The 15,737-nt window shown below is 39.8% G+C and overlaps 1 protein-coding gene across 2 annotated transcripts in view; it reads right to left on the reverse strand.

Annotated features, from left to right (window-relative positions):
* Window positions 1-15,737, reverse strand: part of ERC1 (ELKS/RAB6-interacting/CAST family member 1) — a 394,109-nt gene that overhangs the window by 269,736 nt on the left and 108,636 nt on the right. For both annotated transcript variants that reach the window (XM_082665275.1, XM_082665274.1), the window contains exon 8: window positions 3,066-3,233. In XM_082665275.1, coding sequence (XP_082521401.1) covers window positions 3,066-3,233 — 168 coding nt within the window. The remainder of the gene's footprint in view (window positions 1-3,065; window positions 3,234-15,737) is intronic.

The raw sequence follows: 15,737 nt of genomic DNA on the forward strand, positions 1-15,737 counted from the left end.
CTGGCCAAGACCAATCTTCTTGGCTTTCATCTTGGTCATAGCCATCTGCATCACATATACCATCACCCACACCTGGAACTTTGGCCACATCCTATGTGACATCTGGCTGTCCTTTGGAATCACGTGCTGTGTGCATCTCTGCATCACTGCTGTGGACGGGTACTGGCCATCACCAACATCCTGTAGTACACTGAACGCCAGATACGCGGCCTCCACAGTCACCATCGTCTGGGCCATTTCATCTCCATCCTGTCGCTCTTCTCCCAGATCTCCTACCTGATCTACTCCACAGATGGTGCCTTCTACATCCTGTCCGTGTGGCTCATCACCTTTCACACGGCCTCCTGAAGCCACCATATCACCACAGCCCAGCTCATCAGAGTTCACTCTACTCCCTCAACCCCCAGTCTCGCACTCAGCCAGCTCCCCTCTGTCAACCACCTGAAAATCAAGCTTTTGCTCATAGAATCCTGGAGCACGAGGATGTCTGCACCTCAAGAAAGGAAAGCCGTAATACGAATAATTATAGCTCTCTTGAGAACCTTTAACTGCCTCTAAACTTACTGTGTCTTTTTGTTTATTTTATGTGGATCCAAAAATTAAAGTTATTTCTATTTTATCAGCAAACAATGGTCCAGGAAACACATCACGAACATTGAGTCTAATGATGTTAGTACAGTAACTTCTACAACAAAATAAGCAGGCAGAACATAAAGGCTCTAAGCACTGAAAATGACAGTTCTAGAGGCATTATCTTAAAAGAAGCAGTAATAATCTAAACCAGTTTTGAAAGTAACTGTGCTACCTATTTGATAACTGTTTTAAGACAAATCAAAGTCTATAACATGACAAATTAGTGAGGCAGCTAGTGTACTAAAAAGAGCACAATTACCGGCCCTCTAGAGCCTACTCCACTGGCCTTCCACAGCGAAAGGCAAAGAGACTAGACAAAGCATAATACATGTTATATTTACATGATGTCCTGTAGTGTCACAAAGCTTGAACACATACCACTGTCTAATCCTCCCAACAGGGAAGTTGTTGTCATGGGAAAAGCTGCATTTTGGAATAAGACCAACCTTGTGACAAAACCTGAAGCTACCACTTTTTTAGCTAAACCGATTTGTACAGATTTGAACCTCCCTTATTATGTAATATGTCTGGGACTTTGTTGGTTTGGGGCTTGTTTTTGTTTTGGGGGCAGGAAAGGGGAGCATGCGAGAACGGATACCAAGGTGTAAAAGTGTTTTATTAGTGAGTATTGAAATAACTTAATGGATTGGGACTAACACTTTTCTATTTCCTTTAAGAAATGGGAGAAGATAGTTCAGAGTATATTTTGTGAAAATTCTGTTTTAGCTGTATCTCTAAGCATGTATACCATACGTTGATACAGATTAATGTAAAATATATTTCTTATTATGTGTCATGGCCTAAAAATTTAGCCACTGGTTATAACAGAGCAATCAAGATCTAAAATCCACTAGCAGAAAGTTGCAAGGATTAAACAAGATTACAGATATAAAGGGGCTAACATAAGTGCTGCCACACTATTTTTACAAACTATGATTATTCCAGGATGATGAGGTGTTATTTCTAACTTCAAACCCCTGTTCACAGTTATGAAAAACTTTCTTTAATGTTTATCTAGTTAAAAATAAGATGTGCATTACTTTCAAACAACCTCTGGGTTCTAACCAATGTACTTGTGACTTGGCAAAATCCACCAACATACAAACGCACATCCTTTCACCCAGCAATGCTACTTTAGGTAATTTACCTAGAAATATACTTCACTTATGAATAAACCAAACATGCCCATTTTTAAAACGCAGCGTCATTTTACATAACAGCAGAAACTTTGAGCAGACTGTCCACCAGTGGAAACCTTGTAATAAACCATAGCACATCCGCACAGTGCTGTTGGTAACAATGAAGAAGCCCCGGAAGAAGTTTCAAAATACATTAATGGGAAAAAAAGGAAAGCAAAGGGAAATAAAGGAATGGTAACATCTGTGTTTAGAGAAACATTTTTGCTTTATATGGACTGTGCATAAAATGTTCATGGGAAGAACACAGAAAGAGGTAAACAGAAAAAAACAGAATACGTATCTGCCTGTGTATATGTAAACTGTGCCTGGAAGTGTATACAAGAAACCGGTAAGGGGAAGTGAGCAGTGGGGGGTAAGGTGAGAAGAACATATGTATAAAAATGTAAAACAAAGTAGCATCCACTAACAACATACTACAGTCACTTATCTAGAGTGATCAAATTTTTATGTTTACTCATTGAAAGCAAATGAAAACCAAATTAATAGAGGACAACTATTGAACATGGTCCTCTGTACACAAAAGAAAAGCTGAATTTGAGGTTTAGCAAAGAGAGTTTTATTCCTGGGCTATTGTTAGAGGTTAAAAATAAACTGGGACAATGTCAAATATTTCTGATCTATCCCCTCAGTGGAGAAGAACAATAAATACCAGTGTCTACTATAACTATTATCTCAAAGGTACCCTTTAATTTAGCTAGAAGGGGGAGGGGAAGACAATTATTAGTACTTCCCTTACTTATTACAGTGTTAGCCTCTTTCCAGTTATGATTAAGGTAAAATAGGAAAGAAAGTCTTCCTTTCCTTGACATATGTAGATTAGATGTCATTATAGTAGCATGTGTTTCTATTCAAAATTGCAGTCTTGCAAGAATCCCGGCCCACATGCTACACTAATTCATGGCCCTACAGCTGCCGTACGAGACAGAAGATTCGGAGAGGCAGAAGAATGCCCATGCAAATACTCTGGCAATTCACAAGGCACTCTTCAGAGACAGCAGCATGGAAAATACTACTGAAGATACCAAACAGTGTTTACTTCGAAAGTTTAAAAACTGAACATACAGAACAGTTTTCACAATCTACCTCCTGCAGCAATGGTTTCAATTACGACCTGCAAAAATATAAACAGAGGAATGAGAGAGAAACTCTGACAGCACTTAGGTACAACTCAGTGGTAGGAATGAGGACGTGGGTCTGATGCGGGGCCCTGGGCTCAGAACACCTGCACCTCACCTTCTTCTGAAGGACATTAACTTTCCGCTCCTTCACATCCAGCATGTCCTTGAGGTCATGGATCTCTCCAGCTTGTGTCCCCTTCTCCTCAGCCATGTCCTGGATTTGTTTTGTCTTCTTATTCAGCATGGTTTCCTTCTCTTCCAAACGCAACCGCAGAGCATCCACCTAATATAACATTTTTACAAATGATTAATTGAAAAGGAACGTAATTCCTTCCAAACAGATGAGTACAGTTGCCTAAATGATACTTTTATAGTAAACTTTCATTAGAATCAAATAAAATACCACTCTAAATACAACTGTGACTATTTAGAAATGAAACCCTAAAATTTTGTGAGCACTTCCATAATAAAATAAAATTTACATCCGTTAACTTAAGGTGTAATCAAAATAAATAGATCTGAATAAAGGGGACAAAATTGGAGAATTTATATGAAGGGGTTGAGCTTTGCTACTTCTATAAAAGTGGTATAATCTATTGTGTTTCTCAAATTTTAGAATCACATGGAGGATTTAAACAGAATGCCAGGCCAAGCCACAAGTTTCTAATTTGGCAGGGTTGGGGCTCAAGAATCAGTATTTCTAACAAGTTCCCAAGTGATGTTACGCTACTTTAGAAAATCCAAAATTAGAAAGAAAACCGTAAGTGTCACCAAACATGACACCTGCTGTATCAGAGAATACAATCTAGCTGCAGCTGACAATCCCATAATGCACTTAGAGATCTGTAAGGCAAAGCAAGGTCTACTTTCAGATGTCAAGACTAGTCAGCTAAAGCTTGGTATCCAGGTACCTTTACCACCAAAGTTTAATACCATCCATTAGATAGAACTTTAAAATAATCAGAAATCTAATATAAGTACTTATTTTTTCTTCCAGTTTTGAGATATAACTGACATACAGCACTGTGTAAGTTTAAAGTGTACAGCATAATTATTTGACTTCCAGGCATCATGAAGTGATTATCACAGTAAGTTTTGTGAACATCCATTGTCTCATACAGATACAAAATTAAAGAAATAGAAAACAACCTTTTCCTCATGACGAGAACTCTTAGGATTTTCTCCCTTAATGACTTTCACATACAACACACAGCCGTGCTTATTATCTTTATCCTGTTGTGCACCGCACCCCTAGTACTTTTGTGTGTGTGTGTGTGTGTGTGTGTGTGTGTGTGCGGTATGCGGGCCTCTCGCTGCTGTGGCCTCTCCCGTCGTCGTGGAGCACAGGCTCCGGATGTGCAGCCTCAGCGGCCACGGCTCACGGGCCCGGCCGCTCCACGGCACGCGGGATCCTCCCGGACCGGGGCATGAACCCGTGTCCCCTGCATTGGCAGGCGGACTCTCAACCACTGCGCCACCAGGGAAGCCCCCTAGTACTTATTTACCTGATATCTGGACGTTTGTACCTTTTGACTGTCTTCATCCAATCTTCCCTCCCCTGATTCCTCACCTCTGGTAACCACATATCTGGTCTCTTGTTCTGAGTCTGTTTGTTTGTTTTTCAAGTATAACTGACCTACAGCCCTATGTTACTTCCTGAAACACAGCAGTGTAAGTTGATGTTACTATACACCTCAAAAAGTCTATTACAATATGTCACCACACAATAATATTCCACAGTTACTGACTGTATTCCCCACACTGTACATTCCATCCCCTTGACTCATTTATTTTGTAACTGTAAGTCTGTCCCTCTTAATCTCCCTCACCTATTTCTTTCCTCTCCCCATCCTCCTCTCCTCTGGCAACTACCTGTTCTCTATATCTATAATTCTGTTTCAGTTTTGCTATGTTTGTTCATTTGCTTTTTTAGATCCCACATATATGCGAAATCACACAGTATTTGGCTTTCTCTGTCTGGCTTACTTCACTTAGCACAATGTCCTCAAGGCCCATCCATGTTGTCACAAACAGCAGGATTTCCTTCTTTCTCATGGCTGAATAATAATATACACATACACAGACAACATCTTCTTTATCCATTCATCCACTGATGGACACTTAGGTTGCTTGCATACCTTGGTTCATTAATGCTGTAATGAACATAGGGGTGTATGTATCTCTTATAATTAGTGTTTTTGTTTTCTTCAGATAAATACCCCAGAGTGAACTGCTGGATCATACAGCAGTTCTACTTTTAATTTTTTGAGGAATCTACATACTGTTTTCCATAGTGGCTCCACCAACTCACATTCCTACCAACAGTGCACAAGGATTCCCTTTTCTCCACAGACCACAGGCTCACCAACACTTGTTATTTGTGGTCTTTTGGATAATAGCCACTCTGACAGGTGTGAAGTGATATCTCATTGTAGTTTTGATTTGCATTTCCCTGATGATTAGTGATGTTGAGCATCTTTTCATGTGCCTGTTGGCCATCTGTGTGTCTTCTTTGGAAAAATGTCTACTCAGATCCTCTGCACATTCTTTAATCAAGTTGTTTTTTTTTTATGTTGAACTATATGAGTTCTTTGTATATTTTGGATGTTAACCGCTTACTGAATATATTATCTGCAAATATCTTCTCCAATTCAGTAGGTGGTCTTTTTGTTTGTTAATAGTTTCCTTTGCTATGCAAAAACTTTGTAGTTTGATGTGGTCCCACTTGTTTAGTTTTGCCTGCTTCCCTTGCCTGAGGAGACATATCCAAAGAAAATTACTAAGACCGATGTTGAAGAGGGTACTGCCTATATTTTCTTCTAGAAGTTTTATGGTTTCAGGTCTCACATTTAAGTCTTTAATACATTTTGGTTTTTCGGTTATTTTTTTAATTAATTTATTTATTTTTGACTGCGTTGGGTCTTCGTTGCTGCACGTGGGCTTTCTCTAGTTGCGGCGAGCGAGGGCTACTCTTTGTTGTGGTGTGCGGGTTTCTTATTGTGGTAGCTTCTCTTGTTGTGGAGCACGCACTCTAGGCACACAGGCTTCAGCAGTTGTGGCAAGCGGGCTCTAGAGCGCAGGCTCAGTAGTTGTGGTGCACGGGCTTAGTTGCTCTGTGGCATGTGGGATCTTCCTGGACCAAGGCTCAAACCCGTGTCCCCTGCATTGGCAGGTGGATTCTTAACCACTGTGCCACCAAGAAAGTCCTTTTAATCCATTTTGAACTTGTTTTTGTGCATGGTGTGAGAGAGCAGTCCAGTTTCATTATTTTTCATGTAGCCGCCCAGTTTTCCCAACACCGTTTGTTGAAGAAGCTGTCTTTTCCCCACTGTATATTCTTGGCCCTTTGTCATAGATTAATTGCCCATAGAAATGTGGATGCGTTTCTGGGCTCTCTATTATATGCCATTGATCCATGTATCCATTTTTGTGCCAGTACCATACTGTTTTGATTACTGTAGCTTTATAATATAGTTTGAAATCAGGGAGCATGATACCTCCAGCTTTGTTCTTCTCTCAAGACTGTTTGGCTATTTAGGGCCTTCTGCGTTTCCATACAAACTTTAGAATTATTCTAGTTCTATAAAGAATGCCATTGGCATTTTGTACTTATTTTAAAATCTATTCACAGCAAATTTCATTAAACATACTCACACACCAAATTCTTTTGTTTTTTTGCTTTCCCACTAAGGATTTATAATTCAGCAAATAGTTACACATTTGATTACAGAAAAACAGGGAGGTGGGTTTCTTTCTGCTCAACAAAAATATAACATGAGTCATACATGCAAGCCACTTGTGAATTTTTAATTTTCTAGCAGCCATATTAAAAAGTGATAAAGGAAGAGGTAAAATTAATTTTAATAATATATTTTACTTAATCTAATATATATACACATTATTTTCATTTCAAACCTATAGTCTATATAAAAAACTATTAATAAGCTATTTTACATTTGTTTTGTACTAAGTCTTCAAAGCCCAATGCATACTGTAATTGACACTTGTGTCACATCTCAATTTGGACTTGCCATGTTTCAAGTGCTCAACAGCCACGTGTGGCTGGTGGCTACCACACTGACAGCGCACATCTAAGATAACAAGTATGTTTCTACAAAATATCTTTAATCTTGAACTTGTACTATATTATTTTTCCTGTCTGAATGTAGAATAACCCACAAAGAAAAAATAGGTCGGACTTCCCTGGTGGCACAGTGGTTAAGAATCCGCCTGCCAATGCAGGGGACATGGGCTCGAGCCCTGGTCCAGGAAATTCCCACATGCCGCAGAGCAACTAAGCCCGTGTGCCACAACTACTGAGCCTGCGCTCTAGAGCCTGCAAGCCACAGCTACTGAGCCCGTGTGCCACAACTACTGAAGCCTGTGTGCCTAGAGCCCGTGGTCCGCAACGAGAAGCCACTGCAATAAGAAGCCCGCGCGCCACAACAAAGTAGCCCCCGCTCGCCACAACTAGAGAAAGCCCGCGCGCAACGAAGCCCCAACGCAGCCCAACAAGTAATTAATTAATTAATTTAAAAAATAGGTAATATGGGTAATGACTCACAGAGAGAATACCAAAGCATCAGGAAATATTATTATTACATTATATCATAACTGTATTATTACATCAATAACATATTGAAACTATATTATATCAAAACAATAAGGTATCTGAGAACCAGTACTGTATGTTCAGTGGCACTTACTGCTCACTAAGTATTGTGGAAAATTTCCTAGGAGACCAGTCTCATTTGAGACTGATACAGATAAGCCATCATGTACTTACAAATTACGTTGGACCATGCTGGAGAGGAAAAACATGTAAATAAACAACATTTCATTCTGCTAAACTGTATTTCTCTCAACCACTTCAATGCCACCAGTCTCACCAAGCCAGAAATTGGGGAAGCCGTCTTTTCAGGTCCCATTTATAATTCGTCAGCACAAGTTCCACTGCCCCCTCAATAAACACTCTTGCACCTCTAATTTTCCTCTATTCTACTTTAATTAATGATACAGGGTACACCTTATTACGTTCTGGAAAGGTCCACCTAAGAACTTTCAAACTCTGAAAATCTTATTTCTGAAACACGGTTCTTTCCTTTCTTCTATGCCTACTAAATCTACTCTTTGTCCAAAGTATAACCTCTGATCTATCATCCCTAACTTTTTGTTATTCACCTCCATTCTGGTTTTGTTTTTCTCCCAGCCTGAACAATCATTTCAAATACAGCCTCACATCATCTTTTTTTTTCCAGTCATGTTTATTTTTACAAACCGTTACTTCTGTATTAAACAGTTTTCTTCATTCTACCCTCAGACTTCTGAACCTTCCTGCACGTGGTCATGCATATGCTTGCCAACCACATACACAGTATATCAGAAGTCCTCAGAATTCTATTCTCAAGCATCGTATTTCCTTCCCTTGTATTTTCCCTGTGGAAAATTTCAATTTCCCATGGTAACTGGCAAAACTGGTACTTTGAGAAGAAAGCAGACCGAAGATCTCAAAGCTAAAAATAAGTGATAGAGCATGGATTTAAGATTAAATGGTCTGTCTTCAGATCCTAAGCTCTTAACCACTAATTCTGTAAGATTTCATATATGTAAAATTCTACAAAATGCAAACTAATTTCAGTAACAGAAAGCAGACCAAGGGTTGCCTGGATATGAGGGAGGAAGTGGGCAGGAGTGAAGAATATCAGGGAGAGGCAGAAGAAAGGGGTTACAAAGAGGTACAAGAAAACTCTGGGGACAGTGTTCTTTATCTTGACTGTGCCATTGGTTTCAGAGGTGTGTGTCAAAACTTACCAAATTGTACATTTTGAATATATGCAGTTTATTGGATGTCAATAAATTTGATTTTTTAAAGTAAGCAAAATTAGAAAGCACGGTATTAGAACAGGAATAAACCAACAGACGTTTGCCACAGAAATGCGAGCCCAGACACACACACTCACACCATGTAGTGACCCATACACGTATAAACAGAGGTGACACTGTAACCAGTGAGGAAAGGACAGAGTATCCGATAAACTGTTTTTAGACAACTGGCTACCCATGCTGAGGGAGGAGGGAAGAACCCTGACTCACATCATACACAAAAATGATTTCTCGATGAATCAAAGCTTTATATATAAAACGCAAATCTTTAAAACTTTTAGAAAGAAAGATACTTTTTAAGTATCTTTTAAGACAGGGCAGCATGGAAGGATTTTTTTTTTTTTTTTTTTAAGACCCAGAAAGGATACATCATAAAGAAAAAATACTGGTAAGGCCAACTACGTTAAAATTAAAAACTCCTACACGTCATTTACCATATTAAAATGTTTTAGTATTTTACCTATATTTTAAGTGCCTGAAATGGTTCTTAGTAAAAATACTACTAAGGAAAATAGAGGCATATTTATACTAGCTTTTTAATTTTTTAATTTATTTTATTTTATTTATTTTTATTTTTGGCTGTGTTGGGTCTTCACTGTTGTGCATGGGCTTTCTATAGTTACAGTGAGCAGGGGCTACTCTTTGTTGCAGTGTGCGGGCTTTTCATTGTAGTGGCTTCTCTTGTTGCAGAGCATGGGCTCCAGGCGCACGGGATTCAGCAGTTTTGGCACACAGGCTCAGGAGCTGTGGCTCGCGAGCTCTAGAGCGCAGGCTCAGTAGTTGTGGTGCACGGACTTTGTTGCTCCATGGCATGTGGGATCTTCCTGGACCAGGGATCGAACCCGTGTCCCCTGTATCGGCAGGCGGATTCTTAACCACTGCGCCACCAGGGAAGTCCCTACACTAGCTTTTTAAAATGTTGATATTTTGTCAACTGGTCAGAATTAAATATGATGCAATACTGAACTGCAATTTTCAAAATGTATGACCATTTACAATCACTCCAAAAAAATTAAATACCTAGGTATAAATCTAACAAAGCATGTATAGGCTCTGTATGCTGAAAATTACAAACGGCTAATGAGAGCCACTGAAGAAGATCTAAATGAGTTCTTCCCATGAATAGTATATGAAATGGAAACTTGACATGTGTAAAGATAGCCAACCTACTTAAATTTTTCCTCAAAGATGAGGAAAAAGAAAAGATTATTCAGCAGTGACAAAAAAAAAAAAAGTGTTTTACTGACAAACAGTAGAACTACAATAAGCCAAGCCCAGAGAATCCAAAAGATGTTACATTACAAATTTCCAGTTCTGGTGCCTGAAGTCAGCACTAGAGAGCTCAGAGCAAGAATCAAAATCCAATGCAGAACAAAGATGGAATACATGATCACCACTGAGTTCTCCAGTGGTCCTTTCTAAAGTGCAAGGTGACAAAATTCCTTAAGTTACCCCCAGTTTTCCTTCATCTACCTATGAAAATCAGAAACACTCCACTATGCAAAGAAGGAAAAAAGGTCCAGAAGGGAAATGTCAGAACAGACTGAATATTTATTCAACAGGGAGAAGAGAGCTGCCACCACAGAGTGAAGATGCTTGTGAATAGGAAATTCAACGACCAGGCTGTCGAGATGCCAGAAGAACTCACTAACCCTTATCCACCTGGCGTTTGTTGAGGCTCAGCTCCAGCCCGCCTACATGGCTACTAGTCCCATCTGACAGTAACAGATGTGGTTCCTATTAGTGAACCCATTACAGGGCATCCATCAGTCAGGGCAAGTCAAGAGGGAGCTCCTTGAACAACCCTCTGACCCGCTGCACAGTTAAAGAGGTCAAAGTCTTAGAAAGTACACATGCCAGAAATCTAAAAATAAATAAACCTCATGCCAAGTCATTTCTACCTAATTCCTACATTCTAATTTGTGTTCTGTACTATATATTCCACCTCTAATATGTATTCTATATATTCCAATAACCACAAGCAAAAAAAACAAAGCAACTCACCTTAAAAACATTTTACCCAATACCCCTGAAATACACTATTAAATTCTTATTGCAGAAGTCAAAAGCCCAGACATTTAAACCTGTAGATAAGCCTGAACTGCCTTGTCTCTCAGTTCTTCTCAGCATTAATTTCAGAAAAATGAAAGGCTTTCCATCTGTGGGTCAGGAATCAGAATACAGCAGGAAAGCGTCCCTCATCGCTTCTAAATGTTGCTCATTCTGATGGGACCAATGTCTCAGGATAACTGTGAGGCCTCATATTTGTTGCTTCCTTACCAAAAGTACCCAGATGCCCCAGCTGCACTTTTACGTTAGATCCCTGACTCTGCTAAGTGACCTGGAAATGGGCCTGCACCAACCACTCATAAATACCCGCATGCCGATTTGAGGGAATGTCAGGTATGAGACCCACAAGAATTGATGACTGAAAAAGGTAAAGAATAAAAACTCTTGTTATAAACATACAAACCTTTGGTGTTATTGCAGTGGGAAATGCAGGTGTTGACATTAAAAATATTTCATATCACAAATATTAGCCACAGAAACTACCCAAGCCCACAGCCTAATTACTAAGTGATCTTTTCTTTTTTTATATAAATTTATTTATTATTTACTTTTGGCTGCATCGGGTCTTTGTTGCTGTGCGGCTTTCTCTAGTCGCGTCAAGCGGGGGCTACTCTTCGTTGTGCAGCTCGGGCTCTAGGTGCGTGGGCTTCAGTACTTGTGGCTCGTGGGCTCTAGAGCGCAGGCTCAGTAATTGTGGCCCATGGGCTTAGTTGCTCCGTGGCATGTGGGATCTTCCCGGACCAGGCCTCGAACCCATGTCCCCTGCATTGGCAGGCGGATTCTTAACCACTGTGCCACCAGGGAAGCCCTACTAAGTGATCTTTTCAATTCAAATCACCTGTGTACACTTTTTCTTGGTCTGCTTTTTCATGCAATGCAGAATTTAAATGGGCTGGTCTGGAGATCTGAGATAAAAATAACCACAAAAACCACTTTGCTACTACTAGATTAACTGCTCTGAATTCTACACTGATCTTTTGGTTTGGTGTGAACTAAATTCAGAGTATAATTTTGTGTGAGGTCTGTATTTTGCAAACCACAAAAAACGTATTCAGGAAAACCCCTCAGAGACTAGTAGGACACACAGTCATCACCCTAACACCATTCTTGGCAGGAGGAATAAGACTTTGTTTATTCACATCAACTGAGCTGGAGGCACAGCATCTAACCAGCTTGCCAAGCACCAAGGTCTGTGGCAAACAGGTTATGCCAACTTCAACAAAATCAGAAGGTTTTTCCTCCACAAGACTTTCTCTACCAATGACGTGAACAGAAAAATGGCTACATTGCTGTTTTGGCCTTTTACCTCTGATCACAAAAGTATTAGTTATCTCAACCCACCTTAACCTTCTTTTGTTTTACATCAATAAACAGATCTACCTAAGAGCACATTAGCACTAGTAACTGCATGCCAGTAACAATGGCATGTTTCCTATAATTCCTCTTTTGCAATTATATGACTCACTGCCTTTCTAACTCTCTGACCACACCGCTTCAGTTTTCTTCACTGGATCCTCTGTCATTTCCCCCTCTTTACATCTCACTCTATACAACCTTCCTCTGGAGAAACCAATTCATCCCTAAGGCTTTAGCCACTACCCCCATAATGACAGCTTCCGAATATTTATTCCTAGCCTGTTCCTAGCCCCAACCAGTTCTAAAAACCTGAGATTCTAATAAAATTTTCTGCTTTCACTGAATATCTAGTTTAGAATGAGTTTTTTTAAAAAAAATCTTTCCTTTTTAAGGACCTTTAAAGATCACCTAATGTGGTCAAACATAAATGTAAGTTAAATCTGAGTACTGTCTATTATATTATTTTCTGCATTTTTCCTGTATTTCATAAATTTTTTTTAAAATTTATGTATTTATTTATTTGGCTGTGTTGGGTCTTCGTTGCTGCGTGTGGGCTTTTTTTAGTTGTGGTGAGCTGGGGTTACTCTTAGTTGCGGTACGCGGGCTTCTCATTGCGGTGGCTTCTCTTGTTGCAAAGCATGGGCTCTAGGCGCACGGGCTTCAGTAGTTGTGGCACATGGGCTCAGTAGCTGTGGCTCGCAGGCTCTAGAGCACAGGCTCAGTAGCTGTGGCGCACGGGTTTAGCTGCTCTGCGGCATGTGGGATCTTCCTAGACCAGGGCTCGAACCTGTGTCCCCTGATTTGGCAGGCGGATTCTTAACCACTGCGCCACCAGGGAAGTCCCCATAAATTTTTAAAAAATTAAATAATCTAAACTACTCCTAATTTTAAAACTGAGGAAATCAAAGCCAAAACTAAGTGACTTGCCCAAGATCACTAAGTATAATTTCCTATCAACACATCTCCCACTGTTCCCATCTAGAAAGGAGGACGAATGAAGGGCGTTGGGTCATGAGACTGAGAGTGTACACAAGCAGACTTTTTTAAAAGGCTATTTCAACAAACTGCACTGAGTTCTGTTTGACATTCCAACAAAAGGTTGAAGAGCTCAGAGAAACTTGCAAAAGGCCACAGGCAGAGATGTGTCATTCAACAGTGCACAGTTTATCTGTACAAAGGGAGGGGGGCTACAAAGTTATCATCTAAAAAAACCAGTGGTGATATTTTAAACCCATTGATATTTAATATTCACCTCCAAATTCAGATAAGAACTTCATAATTAAAAACTCTAATCTAGCCACATTAAACATCTATTCTAACCTTAGGAAGTTGGTATTATTATTATTCTCAGTGACAGATGAGAAAATGGAGGATTACAGATGTAAAATAACTCATCCAAGGTCACATAACTAATAAATGTAGAAGGCTATTTCAAGCCTAGGTCTGACTCCAAAGCCCATGCTTTGACCACAGTGCTACTAAATCCAGACTACCTCTGTGAAGGTCAACAGATTAAAGGAGATGTTCATAAAACAGGAGCAATTCCATAGATACTGTATACTGCCCAACACAAAAGGACCTCATACCATGGACCCTGAACAGGAAAAAAAACAGGCCTTTTCCCACATCCTGTTTTTCCTTAAAGAATTTTAAAATTAAAAAAAAAAAAAAACTCCTGAATCCATGTTCTTTTTCATATGTGCTTAATTTAGTGATTTGAGAGCTGGATGAAAGTCTAGGGTAGCTTCAGAGAGGAGGATGAGACCAATTAAGAGCAATTATAGGGGGCTTCCCTGGTGGCGCAGTGGTTAAGAATTCGCCTGCCAATGCAGCGGACACAGGATCAAGCCCTGGTCCGGGAAGATCCCACACGCCGCGGAGCAACTAAGCCCGTGTGCCACAACTACTGAGCCTGCATTCTAGAGCCTGTGAGCCACAACTAATGAGCCCACGTGCCACAACTACTGAAGCCTGCAAGCCTAGAGCCTGTGCTCTGAAACAAGAGAAGCCACTGCAGTGAGAAGCCCGTGCACCACAACAAAGAGTAGCCTCCGCTCGCCGCCAACTAGAGAAGGCCCGCGCGCAGCAACGAAGACCTAATGCAGCCAAAAATAAATAAATAAAATAAATTTATTTTTTTAAAAAAAGAGCAATTATAGGAACAGAAATATAGCAATTATAGAAAAAGGTGAGAACTTTCAGAGAGCTGGTTCGAACTGTCTTTTATGGGATCCAACAGGAGAAAGCTGCTTTGGAGAAAGTGAGCCTTGCCAAGTGTCCCCAGAGTAATTTAAGAAGAAAAAGCAGATCCTGATAGACAGGCACATAACATTCATAGAGTCACCCCCAATTCAAAGGAAGTTAGCTTTTCTACTGTTATCTTTTAGAATGAGACCCTTATATTGGAGCAGTTGTCCTAAAAACTTACAAGGGTAATTACTGAAACTCAGTTAGTCCTAAAAACAAATATAAAAACCATCCAAGAATGACCACAAATACAGTCTTTGTTCTCTGTGGTACAAGAAACCAATCACAAGCCCATCTGTGTGAGACCTAGCTAATAAGAACACTATTTCAGAGGGTGGTACAAAGAGAAGGATGGACTGCCAAGGGGAAGAAGTCATCTATTAGACTGTGACAAGCTTTTAAGTGTTTGCATTATCATTAACCAACTGCCTGGTCCCCTGGTTCCCACACCTGCCACCTCCATCCAAAACTATCACAGCAGCAAACTTGGCAACAGGCTCACCTCCAAAACACTGGTGCCCTCTTTTGACCCTTTTGTAGTACTGCACGCATACCAGGCATTGATGTGAAAAACTCTAATAAAGCCACAAATTAATAAATTTGCAGGTAACATTTTTCAGATAATTTTATATTTGCAACTCCCTGAATAAACCTTAATTTAGCTTGATAAAAATATTAAATAGCAGACCTTCTACATAAAATTTATGCCAATGAAAAGAAAAGCAATAAGAATCTCTTACTGTTTTAACAGTTTACATATATCAGCTGATAGTATTACAAGAATTAGAATGATGCCAATAACTGACAAAGACCTTACTATGTGCCAGGCACTAGGAGTGAATAAATTCGTTTAATGCTAACAACCTAATGAGGCAGGAACTCCTCTTCATCTTATAGATGTAAAACAAGGCGCAATGAACTTAAGTAATGTGCCCAGGACCCTGCACCTGGTAGCAAGTGGTAAAACTGAAGTTCACTCAGTAACTGTGGGGCCAGAGCCTTATTTATCCCAAAATAGCCCTCTGAGGTATCACGATAAAATGAAACGTGATCAAAATAGAAAAAGTATAATTTGTAAGGAAAATTATAAATATATCATCCAAATCTCTCATTTTCAACAAAATCCCAAACTGTAAAAAAATAAAATACTATATGAAACATTTTGGTCATTTTCCCATTCCTCCTCGCTTGAAGATTCTGAACTTCTGGGTCTGAGATGTTTTTATGCATT

Source organism: Grampus griseus (assembly GCF_964374135.1).
Source record: "Grampus griseus genome assembly, chromosome: 11".
NCBI classification, from domain to species: Eukaryota; Metazoa; Chordata; class Mammalia; order Artiodactyla; family Delphinidae; genus Grampus; species Grampus griseus.